Source organism: Anneissia japonica, unplaced genomic scaffold (genome assembly GCF_011630105.1).
Source record: "Anneissia japonica isolate Jap-2015-1 unplaced genomic scaffold, ASM1163010v1 scaffold199_len4679917_cov187, whole genome shotgun sequence".
Taxonomy (NCBI): Eukaryota; Metazoa; Echinodermata; class Crinoidea; order Comatulida; family Comatulidae; genus Anneissia; species Anneissia japonica.
Window position 1 is genome coordinate 4,599,616 of NW_022686322.1, and position 18,826 is coordinate 4,618,441.

At 32.8% G+C, this 18,826-nt stretch overlaps 2 protein-coding genes across 2 annotated transcripts; one reads left to right on the forward strand and one right to left on the reverse strand.

The window, feature by feature from the left end:
• The first annotated feature begins 3,691 nt into the window (after window positions 1-3,691).
• Window positions 3,692-9,272, forward strand: LOC117114391 (3-oxoacyl-[acyl-carrier-protein] reductase FabG-like). Its single transcript, XM_033258052.1, has 9 exons — window positions 3,692-3,847; window positions 4,227-4,366; window positions 4,872-4,964; window positions 5,281-5,416; window positions 6,261-6,301; window positions 7,194-7,263; window positions 7,739-7,775; window positions 8,515-8,581; window positions 9,072-9,272. Exons 1-9 carry the CDS (start codon window positions 3,811-3,813, stop codon window positions 9,231-9,233), a joined length of 783 nt encoding a protein of 260 aa, XP_033113943.1. The 5' UTR covers window positions 3,692-3,810; the 3' UTR covers window positions 9,234-9,272.
• A 2,420-nt stretch (window positions 9,273-11,692) lies between these two features.
• LOC117116605 (co-chaperone protein daf-41-like) lies at window positions 11,693-18,128 on the reverse strand. The gene is made up of 6 exons (XM_033260680.1): window positions 17,990-18,128; window positions 16,132-16,315; window positions 14,661-14,759; window positions 14,165-14,275; window positions 13,073-13,163; window positions 11,693-12,248 (listed from the first exon to the last, which is right to left on the reverse strand). The coding sequence occupies exons 1-6, from the start codon at window positions 18,001-18,003 to the stop codon at window positions 12,205-12,207; spliced, it is 543 nt and encodes a 180-aa protein (XP_033116571.1). The 5' UTR covers window positions 18,004-18,128; the 3' UTR covers window positions 11,693-12,204.
• Window positions 18,129-18,826: the final 698 nt, after the last annotated feature.

The window sequence follows — 18,826 nt, forward strand, 5'->3', positions numbered from 1 at the left end:
GGACCACACACTAGCGGCTGTCTCTTATACACATCTGAGGAGTAGTGCTATAAAAAAAATTGCCCAAGCTCTAAGAATGGGGATTTTTTTTCTGAGACACTATATGATATACTGATTCAGAAAAACCAAAAATAAATTTTCCTTTACTTTTTTCCCGCTAATTTCCTACTGCACCCAGGCTATATATGATATTCATGATTGCATTATAATTAATTTAAAAAAAAAAATTAATATTGCATGTTCTTTTGAATCAACATTTTTATGCATATGTACAAATGTGTCTACCCACTTCTCCCCAGCGTCCTATTTGTACACTTGTAAAATGTTAATAATTGTGAATGACCCCTTTAAAGCCAACCCAGACAGCGTCGTACGATTTATCGTAGGGGGACAGTCTTAAGCCATCGTGAGAAATATTAAACATGTTTAATATTATACGACGCGACTTCCCCTACGCAAACCATCGCGTCTGCGTTTAACTCAAACAGACCCGACGCGACTGTGACAACAAATCCCGTCGGGCTGCGTCGCACGACGCTGTCCGAGTTGGCCTTTATAGATTGCAGAACTGTTCCATCGATATACAACAGATCATCTGGCTCACACAGCCTGACGAAGTCATGTTGATAACATCAAAACATCGACGAAAGCTCGCAGTTAGTTTACATGAAATTGTGCTTGGTTTTATATTGATTGAATAGTTCTATATCTTATTATTTCGAATTATTTAAGAGACCCCTTGAATGTCAGATAAGATGAAGGTCACCTTCTATAAGTAAATAATGTAAAAAAAATAGTCCTTGTGGCAATATGGAACCAATGGCTGGTGAACTGCTCTTCCAAAATGTTAGTTTATTTATATTATTTTATTATCATTGTGATTTTTTTAGCTAATAATATACAAACTTACTTACTTCAATTAAGAAAAATAAATTGCCTAATATATTTTAATCACTTATTGACTGCTGTACATTTATTCTGTAGGCCTACATTATACTTCAATTGTTTACCGCTTATAATAAGAATTAGTTTCAATTATCTGTTACTTTATTGTTGAATTACATATATATTGTATAAATTAAACTAAGATTATTTCTATCTTAATTATATTCTAATTTTGTTATATTAGGCCTATGTTCCTTTTATTGTTTGCTTTGTAAATTGTTTTATAAATATATAATGGGTATAATTTATATATTTTTGTCTACTTTTATTGTAATGTGTATGATATTATGTGCTGTTTTTATGTTCAGGTGGTTGAACTAGTAGTATAGGTGTACGTTTACCTGATTTACTCCACCTTGCTTCCTATTAAGTTGTGACCTGAATTTGAATAAAATAAAACTAAAATAAATAAAAATCACTAGATACTAGATCATAAAATATTTGTCAAGTAACAGTACATTAATAAATTCATGATTAAAACAATTCACATCAATAATTATTCATTATTACATTTTTTTTATCAACTAGGTCTGTAATACACCATGGGCTTCAATTCTAAATAGTAAATATGCACATTATTCTTATACACTGAAATAAACTTATGAGGTTTACTCTATCATCCCATCGTTCGCTACTTTAAAAAAAATAATCCTTTCTTACAAACACATGGTAACCTAATTAAATTTAAAAGGTAACTGACGACGACTCAGTAAAAACATGCTAAAAGAAAGAAGACTCAAGGGTACCCATGGTATTTATAGAACGGAAAGTGTATCATCACACAGCTACAATATAGCTCCATTGGTAATATTAACTAACTCCCAAACGATTAATAATATAATTAGTGAAGAACCACAAGTGTTCTACCAGATGAAATTGTAAACAAAAATTTGCTAACATCAACAATGATATGGGAGTATTATGCCATATTGATTACACAAACTTGATTATAACTGTTTACACTGGAGACCCGATATCTGTTACACTGAGTCCATGATAAAAGCCACAAATACATTGTCTCATCATTACATTATTTAATATGTGAGGATAGAACGAATTATGGAGTATCCATTCACGCACCATACTCTGTTTATATTAAAAGCGGATTCGAGGACACTAAGAGTGGTCAGAAATATATATTTCAAGAAACCTATAAAGCCAGGTTATTATCATGTTTAATAATGTTACTAATATTACTAACACTAATAATGATGATGATAATAATAATAATAATAATAATCTAATAATACTAAAACTAATAATAATAATAATAATGATAATAATAATAATAATAATAATAATAATAATAATAATAATAATAACTAGACTTACTATGTCTGTAAAACAGAACATAGAGCTTTTCCTCATTACCATAATGAGAAGTGATGTTGAAATTTAAAAAAAAAACTAATTTAAAAAGTGTAACGTAAAATAACACACGAAAAACAATGACATCATATAACGAATTATAGAGCTATCCATTTACCCACCATACTCAATAGCGGATTAGAGGAAACTAAGAGTTGTCAGAAATATATATTCGAGAAACATATAAAGCCAGGTTATATGTTTAATAATACTACTAATCGGCCTACTATTATTATGATAATAATAAAATTAATAATGATAATAATAATAATAATAATAATAATGATAATAATACAGTAATAATAATAATAATTATTATTATTATTTTAGTAATAGTAACAGTAATTTTAGTAATAGTAACAGTAATAATAATAATAATAATAGCAACAATAATAATAATTTTAATAATTTTAATAACAATAATAATAATAATAAATATATAATAATAATAACAATAATAATAATAATAAATATGGTAAAGACCAACAAGTTGCTCTGGTGTTCAGGAAAATACATCTGACGGATTAACTGTGATTTGATTGATTGAGGATGGAGGTGGTGGTATGTGAACTACGGTCAGAGCTCCAAATTGGAAGGTGTTGCAAGCTTGAGAACCAACACCTACCGGTACCTCAACTTACCATGGTTGGGGCTGAGATGCTAATTTACCGTTTTAACACTCCCTCTAATTGGCACTCTTAAATTGAAGCCCTGTTGAAACAATTAAGTTGTATTTGACAAAACATGTGACATACGCCTATGTTCATGATGACAACACATCATGACCATATATAGGCACATCATGACTATATATGGGCATACAACATTGTTTTGTCAAAGAAAATTTGATAGTGTAGACTGAGCTTTAGAAAAAAAAATGCCTTAGTTTCAACATCGCAAGTTCAAGTTTGAACACAAAAAACACTCGAAATTGAGCCAGTACCAGAAGACTGTGTGTATCAAGTGAGCTTCAATTATGAAATAATAGCACTAACCCATTGTAGTACGTGCATCAACTTAAGTAATTTTAGAGGACACACTAAATAATTCAAGCAGTTTTTTACACATAAATGTGAATTATTGGAAAGAGTATGAAATTTCACAAAAAAGATCGAGTTTGTGGGTTGGGGGGGAGGGGGAGCTGGCGTGAGAGCTTAGAGTCAGCCTGAAAGCGTCTCACGCAATGCGTGAGACTTGGTAGCTATCCAAGGGACTGGGATTGTTTTAGAAAAAAGGACTGTACAGAATGAACCTACGATTGGAAGGCATGCGCCTAACCACAACAAAGCTGAAAAACTTATACACGCATCATTGTACGCAGTGAATTTTTATTTTCTCATTGCCTACCATCATTTTTTCATAGGCCTATTGTTGTAAATATAATGTGCTGGTATGTCGTCATTACACTAGTACAGAAAGCCGTCACAATCAGTTTTCTAGGCCTAAAATCGTAGAAGCTTTCACCGATTATCACCTCTTTACTTTGCTACAATAATTATGAATTTCTTATTTGAAAAAGTGGCAATTATTACAGGTAAGCGTAAATGTAATTAGAATTAACTCTGGCAACACAATGTATCCGTTACGTGTCAATTAGTACGTCCGTAGTTTGAATCAAATCATGAGGCTAGATCTAAATGTATAAAATAACATACTAAAGGCGTAAGCTATGCACCATGCCACATTTTAATGAAGCTGAATATAGTATCGAGTGACTATTTGTTTCTATCTCAAGGTGTACAGCATAAAAACATAGTCTACTTTGCTTAATATTTTTGCATGATGATTTTTTTTTTGAAAGTGTTATCATACATACTAATTCAAAGATGTAACCAGGTAGCAGGTAACAATACAAATAGCACAATGTAATGTAACTGCTCCTTGATGAAACTATATTGATTACATACTACTAGGTGCCAGCTCTGGTATAGGTGCCGGGACAGCCGTTCACTTTGCGACTTTAGGTTGTAGCTTGGCGCTGGTGGGAAGAAATATGGAAGGTCTTAAAAAGGTGGCGGCAGAATGCGAAGAAAGAGGCTTGGAAGCAGATCAGGTTTGATATTAAATTCACAAATTAGTTTAGTCAATTTAAATATTACGCCCAATAAAAGTGTATTAGTTTATCATCCTATCTAGGCTGGAAGAGTAATGAGGGGTGGGGGGAGGCTTTTTATTTATTTATTTATTTTTTTTTTATTTTTGTTTGCTGATACATTGATATTCACAGTAAAATACATGATTGAGATAATACAAATAATACGCCTATCATTTAACTATTTATTTAAAACATTAAAAAAAATTTTTTTTTTTTAAATATTACTACCATAGAAGACATGCGGGCGACGGTGATATACTAACATTTTTATTGGGTTTTAATATCATCGTCATCAATTAATTAGTCAAATATCCATTTCAGGTCTATATCATGAATTCTTAAGATTTAAAATGTGAAACATTGGGATACTGATTTAAATAAACACAATGAATTATTAAACATATGACCGTTTAATATGCTGAGTAATAGTTCAACCAATTACTAAATTGTTACCATAATTCAGATTTTACTGGTTAATACTGACGTCACAAGAGAACACCAAGTAGAGAGCGCTGTTGCTGAAGTTATCAACAAATTCCACAAAATTGACATTGTGGTAAGTAATACAACTTTCTACCAGCAATGGAAGTACATAATATTAGGCTAAGTATTAAAGATAACGTTAATCTACCTATTTATCGACATTGCATCGAAACTAATCATAGGCCAAGAACAATAGACGTAACATAGAACGTTGTTCTAATTTTGGACGTTAGGAGTTAGTTAGAAGAGGAATCTGCAAGTGTGAAAAAAAAATTCATTGGGAATATAAATCCGATTAAAACTAACTAATTTTTCACACACAATTTCTCATGCATAGTTTCGACAGCACTATTGTCATAGTTAAACAAGCCGTGTTGTTTGGTTACTAGGTTAACTCTGCTGGCTGCTTGACATACGGCGGGCTTGAAAGTACATCTGAGGTGTTCGATGATGTTTTCCAAATTAATGTAAAATCAATATTTACAGTGTGCAAAGCCGTGGAACCACATGTATCCAAATCAAAAGGTAATAATATTTCAATGTTCATTATATTTATAGGCTATACGAATATAACATAACAGTAGTAGGTCTAATAGCATTCGAATTCAGTGCGATTTTATCTAGAACAGTAATATAACAGATTGTTGATATTATTATTATTATTATTATTATTATTATTATTAATAATATTATCATCATTATTAAGCCTATTGTTATTATTATTTTATTATTATTATTATTATTATTATTATTATTATTATTATTATTATTATTATTACTGTCAAAGTCTGAGCGATACACTGCAGAAATGATTAAAAAAATATTTTTGAGCATGCAATAGGCCTTGAACTGAGTAATATTGTAGTCCAAAAGCTATTTTGAAGTAAACTACATATCATTTGTAATACGTGTCACCATTCAAATAAAGACCGATTGTTTAGGACCGGTTTATTTATATATTTATTTATTCATTCATTCATTCATACATTCATTCGTTCGTTCGTTCCTTCATTCATTCATTCATTCATTCATTTATTTATTCATTTATCCATTCATTTATTCATTCATTCATTCATTTATTAATTCATTTATTCATTCATTCATTCATTCATTCATTCATTCATTTATTTAGTTATTTACTTTTTTGGCCTTTAGCAGCTTTTTGGTCTCTTATTAGAATAAAAAAAAATAAAGACATTTTTAACACGAGACCAAAGAAATTGGTTTTGAATTGGAGGTGGTCTTTAATTGGAGGTGGTCTTTAATTGGATGTGGTCTTTAATTGGAGGGGCTTTCATTACAGGGAGACCTGTAGTACATCACTAGGCCAACTCGTTTGATCATTTTTATTCAACTCTTTGCATTTCAGGCGTGATAATCAACGTTTCAAGCGCATGCAGTTTACGAGCAGTAAGCCAACATTTTATTAGGCCTATTAGATCTAATTTTGTTAGGCCTCTAATTAGTTAACAATACACATACCTCAGATACGTACTAATGGACCTTACCGCAAAGCCCTGCTTCCTTGAATATTGTTGCTAAGGTCCCATAAAAATGACATAAAGCCTGTTTTCCATTATTATAACACGAATTTATTCGTGCGAATCAAAAGCGTTGGTTTATGCGCATGTGCATTCACATTTCTATCGGAGTTTTTGCGAAGCGAAAAAGTGCACAACCAATCAGAGCTCAGGGAGCAAACCGACACTTTGATTCGCTTTGATTTTAAAGCCGGTTTTCTACTAGGCGAATTTATTCGTGCGAATGGAAAGCGTCGGTTTGCGTCCTGAGCTCTGATTGATTGCGCATTTTTTTTTTCGCTTCGCAAAAACAGGGAACAGTTTCCTGGCAAAAAGTATGCGAATTTATTCGCGTGAATCGAAAGCGTCGTTCTTGCGCATGGGCATTCATATTTTTATAGTCCGAACTGTTTCTACTTTTTGCGAAGCGAAAATGTGCGCAACCAATCAGAGCTCAGGAACAGAACCGACGCCTTCGATTCGCGCGAATAAATTCGCCTAATGGAAACAGACTTTGTAAACGACGCACGTAAAAACACACGCCTGTGTGTGAAAACACACGGTATTTGTGGGATATTCCCGTATTTCTGGTGCTATTCTGATTGGTTAGTTAAGTTTAATTGGCTGTACGGAAAAGTCCATTGGATCACTCACTAATTAGAATTGAAAAAAATTAAATTAATAAAAAAAAATTATTTTCATCCTGTATTGGACAGTTAATGTTGGAAAAGAGCGATATCAATATTTTGCAATAGTTAATCAATCATTTTCTTCTTCTAAAGTCACCTGGTTTAATGATTTACGGAATGTCCAAGGCCGCCGTTGACCACATGACTAAAACGCTTGCTCTTGGTAAGTTAATTGAATAGGCCTACGCCATAAATAATTATAGTCAATAGCTATGTAAGTTTTCAGGAAGTAATTGCTAGTGAAATGGCAAACGATAACATTTATTTTATTTCTGAATAAAACAAGACTAATAACATAGGCTTAACAAAATAATAAGTGTTTGAAAGTATGGTTTAATAATATATTCACAAAATTGAGTTCAGCTTCAATTTTCTTTCTGCATATTTGGAGAAGTTTTGAGTTAAAACAGTTAGTAAAAAATGAATGTAGGCCTATAAGACTGGAAACACTTCTAAAAAAATGCAGAAAAGCTAAAGTTGATCTAAATTTCTTGAAAAATTACAAAACCTTCAGTGTTTTCCCCAAGTATATTTAAAAAAAAACCCTTAATAATTTAGAATTCATATTATGCAACCGAAACTAACAAAACTTACTTAACATATGATATAGGCCTATAAATATTTTTCCTTCTTTCTAGAACTGGCTCCAAAACAAGTGCGCGTTAATGCTGTCAAGTAAGTAGGCCTCTCTCTTTGAACTCGTTAGAGATTTTGTAAAGCATGGTTTCCAGGGGCGGATCCAGCCTAGGTTAATATAAGCATCCAGCCACACCCCCCCCCCCCCACCACCCTAGTTTTGCCACTGAATTTTAAAAATTTCAATGCATATTAATGTTGTTTGAAGGTTTGCATGGCGAAGTAATAACATATACGTTGAAGCTTGCGGTACACCACGTAGGTAGTTGTGAAAAGAGACTTTCTCAACTACAACAGTTCTTTTCAGAACTACCTACGTAGTGTACCACAAGCTTTAACATATATGACATATTATGTGCTACTCATTATCTATTCTGAAAATGTTGTTGGTCCCCTCCCTCCCCCCAGTTTGAAAAATTCTGGATCTGCCCCTGTGTATGCTGTCGTTATGGTTTTGTTTTCACTAAAATCATTACTCTTGTGTGCCCGACGCACATTCGGTCCTCGCTTCGACCGACCAGAAAAGGTTCTGCAATTAAGTGTAGCGATTCTATGAAACTTCCTTCGGAAAGGACTTTTAGTGTACCTAGTAAGAACACATTTATAGTTATCTTTAAATATTGTAGCCCTTAACAAATTTAAAATATTTTAAATTTTAGTTGTCAAATAATTTTTGGTCACAACAGACATAAGTGGTATATATTTGATAAACGAACACTTACAAAATACAAGCATCCGTAGACCTCTGTTCTTAATAACGAGATGGTTTTTCTTTTAGTCCTGGTATAATACGGACACCTATCTATGAAAAAACGAATACACCATGGGAAACTACTGAGGAAAAAGCAAGTATAGCTGTATTTACTCATTATTCATACTTGTAGATCAATCTCTTTAAAAAATTTGATATAATATGGTATTCAAATAATTCACAAAAGACTAGGCCTATGTGGTATTTTCTATTGGCTGTAGGCATAACATTCGTTATGTATGCAAAATGTCTGGGATTCAATGAGAGATTGATTTTTACAAATTATTATTTTTCAATTATTCCCTCTTCTCTTTCATCACGTTTCATAATCATATTTATTCATTACAATATAGGCCTATTTGGTTTTGTATAGACAAAAATGGTATACTGTATATGAAATATAAAACACGTAATACAGTAGTTTATTTGCCTCACAAAAAAAACATGATGTTCCGTGTGCGTAACCCTTTTCAAGTCATACCGGTAGTTCACGTCCAATTTTAATAAAAACTATTTCTCTGCGACTTGAAATAAAGGGAGGTAAGCTGGGTATTCAATAACCTTAAACTATAATCGTTTTTCAGATGAGTATCGAAGGAAAGAAGTGGCATCCATTGGGCCGAGTTGGTCAGGTAGATGACGTAGCTAAGGCCATTGCCTTCTTAGCTTCGGATGAAGGGGGATTTATTACGGGAGAAACACTTCCAGTAGATGGAGGAAGACACATAAGCTTACCCGCAATGTAGCCAAAAATGGGCATAAGCCGCGTGCAGAGTAGTATACTGTAATCACTGTCTCTTATACACATCTAGATGTGTATAAGAGACAGGAGTAATATTGTAGTCCAAAATCATACAGTAAGTATATAATTTTAAACTTAATGGCATAGAACCTGTCTCTTATACACATCTCCCTGTATGCAATTACAAAAAAAACCCCCTGTTGACATTTGATATTCAAATTGTAAGCCTATTATGTTTTCACTTGCTATGATATCGAACGTTCATTATTTTAATGGCAAATGGTAAGCTCGCGTCTTCCGATGTACAGTACTACACACTATCCAGGCATAACATAATCCAATGACTTAAATTTGATGCATCATATATTTTCCCAGTGGACAGATGATGTAATTGAATATTGAGCCATTATGTGACATTACTAAAACACATACAGAAACTGTACAATTCCGTTCTACAGAGGGCGTTTAGAGAACAGAGAATTATTCAAGAAAATTAATGCTGGAATTGCTTTAAAACTAAGCTGCGCGCTCATGCAAGTTACAGGTTTTGCAGGAATATTTTGCAGATATCAATTTCAACTAATCGGGCATTGGTTACAATTATATACAATTTGATACGCTAGAGGGCAGTAAATAGCAAACTGGTAGCACAAAAAGACATTGTACATTGTGAAAACCAATAAGAAAATCCGGGTTAGGAAAGGGAACCTGCGGGATACAGGGTAAAACCTAACATGGTCAAATACACCGGGAAACAACTCTAGTTCGTGTAGAAACAAAAAACAGAGGAACAATAATTGGCATGTAAATGTTTATTTGAATGTTTATTTGAACTCCTTAAACTACGGTATATCTGTGTATACTCAGAATATCAAAAACCAAGGGCAATTATGGACTGACTCTTAGCAGTATCAATATTTGACATATTTATAATGAACAGAGTACTACCCATGTTTTAGTGCCAACAATCTCAACCCCTAGATACATAATCACATTACGTACTAGGTAAAAATTAATTTACATACTGCTCAAGGCAATGACATCCCACTTTTCCATACTAAATATTTTTTACTTCCTCAATTAGAATTTGGGTAAATAATAAAAGGGTGATTTCATTTAATTTTTAACCTGTGAAATTTTGAGCTTCAAATTGGTCACATGACATTCAGAATAAAATCCTGTGCATTTCAAAATTATACAAAATTCCTACTTCCTAAGTTGGGCATACAGGTATTGTCTATTACAACAGACACTATTTCATCAGTTTGACAAAAAAGTTAACCACTTTGTCGGAGGTACACCACTTTGGAAAAGCATTTTTAAAATCTGATGGTGCCATTTTCGGGCTTCCTCCACTCCTGGTGGACTGATGCAGACGTAAACCCCATCTTCTCTGGCACCACCACTGACCCAATGTCCTGTTATCAAAATCTGATCAAATACTGGCTGTTGTGTCTGACCAACAAGTGGTGTAATCTTATTAATGATGAATAGTTATTAACTTCCAATGAACACAGATCAAAATAATTCAGTTTTCACAAACAGACATCTTACTACAAATATCCTTAAATTATTTAAGGATCTATGTAAAAAAAAAATAACAGTATTATCTTTATGTCTGTCACTTGATGACAAGGAAAATGTTTTCTCATCTTTATTTTCGATTGAAAGCTAACAATCTATATATACAATGTTAGCAAATTCAAATAATCAAATTTAAATTGCCTGTATATCTTTATTTTTATTACATTTTATTCAATCATATTTAATGAGGGTGATCTTTTAAGCTCACTAAAGAGCTGATCAATAAGGGGCCCTCAATCAGTAGGGATCCTTTAAGGTTCATAATCAGATTTTCTGCAGAGAGCACAACCTGTATATAGTTTTGTTTTCATCATGTAAGCGGCAAATTACTTCATGCAACTGGATACAAATGCAATTTAAATATAAAGAAATCATTCAACAAAACCTTCTGAAAGTGTTTCATCAAGAAAATAAATATTAATTGATGGGTCATCTTAATTGCAAACAGTTGCTATAGACTTAAAATGTCTGTATTTAATAGGGAGAAAGTTCAATTTAATAGGCCGTAAAAAAACAAGATTTTGTGGGAAAAAAACCCCTTTGAAACCACCATAAAATAAGATATTTTGGGAACTTCTATGATGAATATTTATGGGAGATTTTTTTTATTCCTTGTTTTCCGCACTTATTTTTTTAAAGATCATTGAAGAAGGGCAGAAGAAAAATAAAAATAAAATTTTGTTTTCTAATTTTAGCAATCAGTTTTGCCAAAAACATCAAGACGGAGGAGAAAATAAAAATAAAATGTTATTGGTGAATGTAAAATAGGATGGTTAAATGCTTCAAATTTATATAATTAGAAAGAAATATACATATCTTACCATTGGAGATTTCAAGGCAGCAGAGGGCGTAATAAAAATAAAGAAAAACTTTTTTTTCTGAAATTTCCAATTTTACGTGGCAGGGGGTACGCTAAATGGCCAAAAGTTAAATTTTATTTTTATTCAAAATCATTAATATTTGCAGTCAGCGGGTTTGCTAAACAAGGTATAAAAACGTCTTGCCTTGTGAGGATTTATTGTTATCAGTTAGCAACGGTACCCAATACCTGATACACATGCAAACTTGTCAATCCCTACATATACACAGATTAATTCTCCCAACATTATCTAGAAAAAATGGACACTAGCTACGGTACACACAAACAAATTGTTTCTATAAAACTGTTTCCATACATATAGTACAATCGGAATAAAAAAAAAGCATCGAATTGTTATTCTGGAAAGTAGGGAAAAGAAGTAACAACCGTTGAAGAACCACAAAATCCCTTTAAAATGTGAACATTTTTAAATTCCCTTTTTAATGGATTAGAATTCAAGATGCAGACACTTTGCAGCATAATGGTCTTCTGGTTGCTCCTCTTTCATATGGGATCAAGTGATGTATTCATCTCATGATTTCGTCTCGGGTGTATCATCCTCAAGATCAGGTAATTCTAGTGGAAAGAAAAACCTCAAACTGTAGAGCACAATAAAACTTTAATCTCTAAATTAAAATACAGGTCTCCTTTCAATTAAATAAAGATCACTTTTTTGCGGCCCCAAATGAACACTTTATCTTTTATCATCTTAATAATTGTTCTAATTAAAACCAAAAACTGCTAACTACCCTGAAGCACCAGGTTCCAAAAGTGATCTTTAATCGAAAGGAGACCTGTAATGATTTACTTTAATTATTAATTTAAACTGCTGAAGTAGAAAAAACACTCATTAAATTACTCAAAGCTACTGCAGACTTGTTTTTATTCAGGCTTATATAATTAAATAATAATGGTACACTTGCAAATTGGCATGAGTGAGAGTTTATAATAGGTTAACAAGCTTTCATTAAATGCATTTGTCAATGTTAAATGTTATTTGCGAGGACGCAGAATCTGTTTTGAAAGGTGAGGGCGACAGACGTAACTACACACCTACCCTGCAGCCCAACCATGATTGCTTTTATCGGAAACAGCTGCTTCATTTACAAATTGTACAAGAGTCATACAGTAAGTATATAATTTTAAACTTAATGGCATAGAACTGTTTCAGATCTGCTTTCCTTAAAATCTGGGTCATTATATCTGGGTCATTATTCACTTCAACAATTTTAAATCATCTTTTTGACTTGACAACCCCTTTAAAAATATGCGGTAGATGGGATATCCCCTAAACCCATGATCTGGGTTCATGGGCAATTCCTACATCACTGTTAAAGGAACGAAATTACTAAACCACAAATTACTATTTTGACATTTCTCACCAGTTTATATCAACCTACCTTCATCGTCACTGTCCTCGCTTCCTCCTTCATTAAGATCACCTAAACCAGGGAATCCATCACCGCCGCCGCCACCCATTTGAGCCATCATCTAATAGCAAAAATAAAAAAATGGAACTCTAATGTCAGTCTGAATTTCAATTATGTGAAGTATTATTATACAGTAATTAATTTATTCATCATAAAACATTTAAATTACATACAAACAATTGCAATAAAAAAACTTGTGGTAGGAGAGGACAAACTGTCATCAATACAAGGCAAATACAATAAATAATATTCCTCAAATAAATTTTGATTTTGTGATTTTTCTGTTCTAAAAAGAGGGGTACGTAATATTGGGAGATGTTACTGTATTTGTACTGTACAATTACTGTAACTGAGGCATGTCATGGCCAAAAACAAAATAATTGACTATTAATATATTCTTCACAGTATACAGCAGTTTTAATATGATGGTGTAGAATTGACTAAATATTGGCCAAGGTAAGAGTAAAAGTATACAGTTTCTGTAAGTATACAGTACTGTCAAAATCTGTTACTAATTACAGTTAAACTTGCCTAAGTTGACTGTGCCCAAGTCAAATAAATTAAAAGTCGATCTTATTTTACATGCCAAATTGTTGTGTTTTCCATTAACAATCTGTAAGTCTAATTTTATCTAAAGTCGAACAGTATTTCAATGGCATTTTGGAATCGACTTAGGGAAGTTGAACTGTTTAACAGGTTGATGCCAATGACGCGGTTCATGTCTGACAGGGTTCACTCAGACCGCCAAGGACGCGTGCTCACGTCCACACCTGTCCAACAATACCACTGTTGTATTGCACGTAAACTCGCTGGCAGTGGTCCACCAGAAAACTAACTCTCTCCTTGGAGGTTTATGGAAGGACCCGGAAGTAAGTAAATGATCTAAAATATCTACTGTATATTTATTAATGTTTCACTACAGTTGATGCAAATGATGGTGGCACACTTTAGGCACTGGCGTATGGGATTGAACTAGGTAAAAATGCTTGGCATGGCAGTCAATGTTTTAACATATTGAAACAAGTACACTGATTCTGGGATGGTAGTTGATTGCTGTTTTACCTGTTCAAGATTGCCACCTCCCATACCACCCATTCCCCTTGTGTTACTGTCCTCGTCGTCAGAGTCATCCTCATCAACCCATCTGTTGAAATCTGTCTTCAAATATGACAGCTAAAGAAAAAAAAATGGCATCAATAAAATTATTATGTGTACAGTTTCTTGAACGACATGCCCCAACAGAGGTGAAAGGATTTAAAGTAAATCACTTCTGTATTCTGAAAATCACAATTAAAAAAAATGAGTTATGAGTTGCTTGATGATGTACTAAATGATAATGAAACTAACATGAACAATAATAAACAGTCTGAACATATGGCCATGCTTATTTTGTTGTAAATGAAAATTTTTAAAACAAAGTGTGTTGCATCATCCTACTGTATGTTGCAAGATGTGTACTTTTCTATGATCTCATTAATTTTAAATGGTTAAGTGAACAATTTAAAAGGTCTGTTTAAATTTAGTATTATAGCAGTATAAAGTACAATATGAAGCTCACCTTAGTCTTATCAGAGAGCAACCTTGGCCAGTATGGACCAGATTCTTTCTTTACTATGGTGATAAATACCTCTCTACTCGAACGTTTTACATGGGATTTCTAGAAAACAACATTAAAAAAAATCATAAATTTACAGTATAAATAAAAATTAAATATGAGTGTGGTGCAAGGATTTACTGTATGCTTCACTCCATTAATCATGAAATTATGAGTTTTAATAGTCAAATGCTCTCAAAATTCCTTGTATACTTGGTCAAGGCAACAACACATTATTTTATGAGTTTTCAGATGACCATGGGTAAGACCAGGTGATCTGGGTTTTTCTATGCTGTATTGAAAATCTAGTAATACTCCCTTGATAGTATTAGCAGTTGTTACTGTATTATTTCAATTTATTTATTTATTACCATTTTTAAAGAGGGTGACATAACCAGTTCCAGCATGAACTGATCATTAACATTCATTCTACCATATACAGTATAAACATGCATGGAAATTAAACAATCAAAATTATAGTATACATAGAAAAATGGTCAAGGGATGACTTAGAAACTCTTACGAGTCTGTCACCGTTGCCCCTCTTCAAGACAGCAAAAACAATATTACTGTAAACATGAAAATAAACAGAAAATAAACACACCTCCGTATAAATAAGATAAACATAATGTTTTCTCTGACTATACAAATGTTAAATTCAATTCCTAAACTCTAATTAATTATATTATTAAAATGACAGTTTATCATTATTATTAATATCCTTATTGTTATGTTTGGAGCCTTCATTAGTATTATTTATATACTTATAACTAATTTTAACCTTTTAAGTCTGTGTAAACTATTTGACGGAGGATTTTTGTAAGGTGGGTGGCAAATTTCCATTTTTTCATGGACAGGGGTTCACTGTGACCGACAGTACTAACCAACAGTCAGTTGTATCTTTCTCCTGTTGGTTTCCTTATACCATTAAAAAACTTGAATTGAAGCCCACTGGGCTTCATCCAAGATAAAGGCTGTATCGAATTGAAGCCCCCTCTCTACCCCCAAGTATGTAGTTTCGGTGATTCAATGCCAGTTAAATACACTCCATGATACAGATTGATGTTATAGTGGGCTTATTTATTGTTTTATAGTACAAATTCACAAAATTTACAGCATTCATTTTGAAAAGAAGCCTCCCTCTTTACTTTGCAAAAGTAGTCACATCCAAAGTTTGCAAAAAAAGGAAGCCAAGGGCTTTAATTTGAGGTTTTAGGTATCATCTAGCTGGAAATATGCAGTTTTTGGTTCGGTGCTGCCTTTTTGTTCTTCTGGTGGGCCACTGCTGTGCCCAATTCCTTTCCAGAAACTAGGTTGATGACTACACTATGGAAAATTTGTTATAAAAAAATTGTCACCACACCAAAGACCGCAACTCAGTACTGTATCATTGAATCCCGTAGAAAGGAGATTCAACAAATAAAAATGTGCTCACCTCTTCATTTATTTGACCATAAAACTTGAAATCTAACTTGTACAATTTCTGTTCTGCCCCACCTTTACCCTCAACAATTAACTGGTCGTCTGTCATTTCCACCTTAGAGGAATTAAAGTCCTCAACTGAGATTGTAATATAAAGTTTATCCTTCCTTTGAGCCCATAAGGTTTGAGGATGTAAGCTGAAAATTAAAAATTACAACATTTTACATTATCCTACTGAACTGGATATAAAAATGACTATTTTTTCATTTGTTTGCCCATCCCCCCAAGACTCAACAACCTCTGAAAACATGAAGCGTGCATACAATAACACTGATACCATGTTGACAGATCACAGTCCTATTTCATTATTTTCAAGGTACAGTTCCAAGAAAAGGCGGGTAGGGAATCAAAAGCTACAGTATCTCGGTAATGGTGTTGCAACCCTAACCTTCTTCACCATTACAAAGACAGCGTATGGTACCGTACATCTACAGTACACAACAAAACAAAACTGGCATACAGTAGAACCTCGATTTTATGTACTGTACAGTACGGGACCAGAGGGCGTATGCAAATCGGGGGATTCTAAAATTGAGGTTGGGTTAAATTCATAGTGACCTTTGACCTAATACATACGTAACACTCAATAAACATATTACCTAGGCTACACCTAGCCTCTAGGTCTGCGAATAAAACCATGTGTGTAGTGTTTTTATTCATCATTTGATGTCACAATAAAGTGTTCAAATAAAACCATGTGTCTAGTGTTGTCTGGGCCTGCTGAGACAAATTAAAAAACCATGTGCACTGCACTAGGCGAGCTAACCAGTTAGCGTTCGTGTACGTAAAACAGTAACCTGGTGCACTGCACTGGGCGAGCCAACCAATTAGGGTTTGTATACGAAATTATGCCTACTCAGTTTCGTGTAGAAAATTCGACCAGACGAGTTTTCCACACAAAGCTAAGGAGAAAAGCAATACTTTGAGCACCATCGGTAGTTGTTCACCTCGCTCAGTTCACTTGGTGTTAGATTATAACAACCAGGTATTAGACTCAATCAACGTTGCTGTTTAATGAAAATACGTTGCATATGGTTTGTTTATAATTGTTATAGTATTGAAAAGCAGACAGAAAGTATCAAATCTCTTTTTACTTTAATGGTTGCTCTGAAAAGGGCCGTTTATTTGAATATTTTTGGGGTTTTTGATGACGTCATTATCAATACAAGGCGTACGTAAAAACGAGGGTTCGTATAACTGGGGTACGTAAAAAAGAGGTTCTACTGTATATTGTTTCATAGATAAGCATTTATGAAATACTGTAGACTGGACTATTTGTACAATAATGAAACAGAAATTATTACGAAAATACTGGATCTGCTCCTGTTCCTCATCCTGTTGGGAATCCCCACCTCTGGCAGGAAAGTACACCATTTCTACAGAAATTAGACCTTCCTTGGCCTACAAGTAATACTAATTAAACACAACACAAAAAACACTAGGGGCCTAGCCTATATATATTGGCATTTTGATAAATTTAAAAGATTATTGGGTAATTTATAGATGGTTTGAACCTTGAACATTTGGACAGTGATTGTATCTCGCACTAACAACAGAAAGAATACAAGCATACAAAGAATATGGAAATTCCAAAATCACCACTCAGCCACGCACAAAAAACTAACAAAAAGTCACTAACGTAACGCCGCCAACGACCTAGCTTAGCTAGGCCTCCCTACTAGGGGAGTACGTAGGTAGGTACATCTACGCCGCTCACCAGCCTTCTCAGGCTACGCCTATATTTCCAACTCTGTCGCACACACTCTTTTGTTACAGTAGTGATAACAATAAAGAAGTAACTAAATACTTACGCTGCATCAGTCATTTTCAAAATTTAATTTCTATGGTTTTAACAATCCCTTAATGTTGATAGCAAAATTCCAGAACTCTCCAAACCTAGGCTAGCCACTGCGAGCGTTCTCTCCATCCACGTGTGACCTTTGAATTCTAATATACATTTCCAGAAAGCTATACAATTTTAAATCCCAATTTCTAATCATAAATTTTTGAAATAATTATATCAGAACCTGGTAAGAAATTATTACCCTGAAATATGATGATACATTACTAACCATAACAAAACAATAATAATGATAATAATAATAATAATAATAATAATAATAATAATAATAATAATAATAATAATAATAATAATAATAATAATAATAATGGTAAAACGTAGGCCTATGTTAATAATAATAATTTAAATAATAATAATATTTATATCAGAACCTGGTAAGAAATTATTACCCTGAAATATGATGATACATTACTAACCATAACAACAATAATAATGATAATAATAATAATAATAATAATAATAATAATAATAATAATAATAATAATAATAATAATAATAATAATAATAATAATAATGGTAATACGTAGGCCTATGGTAATAATAATAATATTTATATTATTAATCATTGATAATAATGATAATAACAACACCCCCAATAACAATAATGATAAATATTTATAATAATAAAAATGATAATGATGATGATAATAATAATGATAATAATGATGAGATGAATGTTTGTTCATTTTTAAAAGTTACAAAATTGAACAATAAACGTTCATTGAATTACGGGAGTAGGGGTTAAGCTCTCCCGACGATGATGATGATGATGGTAATAATAATAATA

Bases quoted from the DNA above. Each gene is read 5' to 3' on its own strand.
- LOC117114391 (XM_033258052.1), top strand. From the start codon at position 3,811: ATGAATTTCTTATTTGAAAAAGTGGCAATTATTACAG. The intron at 4,965-5,280 runs GTAAGTAATACA...TTTGGTTACTAG, and splicing joins TCCACAAAATTGACATTGTG to GTTAACTCTGCTGGCTGCTT. The intron at 8,582-9,071 runs GCAAGTATAGCT...ATCGTTTTTCAG, and splicing joins GGGAAACTACTGAGGAAAAA to ATGAGTATCGAAGGAAAGAA.
- LOC117116605 (XM_033260680.1), bottom strand. The intron at 14,760-16,131 runs GTGAGCACATTT...GTTGTTTTCTAG, and splicing joins ATGGTCAAATAAATGAAGAG to AAATCCCATGTAAAACGTTC. The intron at 14,276-14,660 runs GTGAGCTTCATA...TTTTTTCTTTAG, and splicing joins TGCTCTCTGATAAGACTAAG to CTGTCATATTTGAAGACAGA.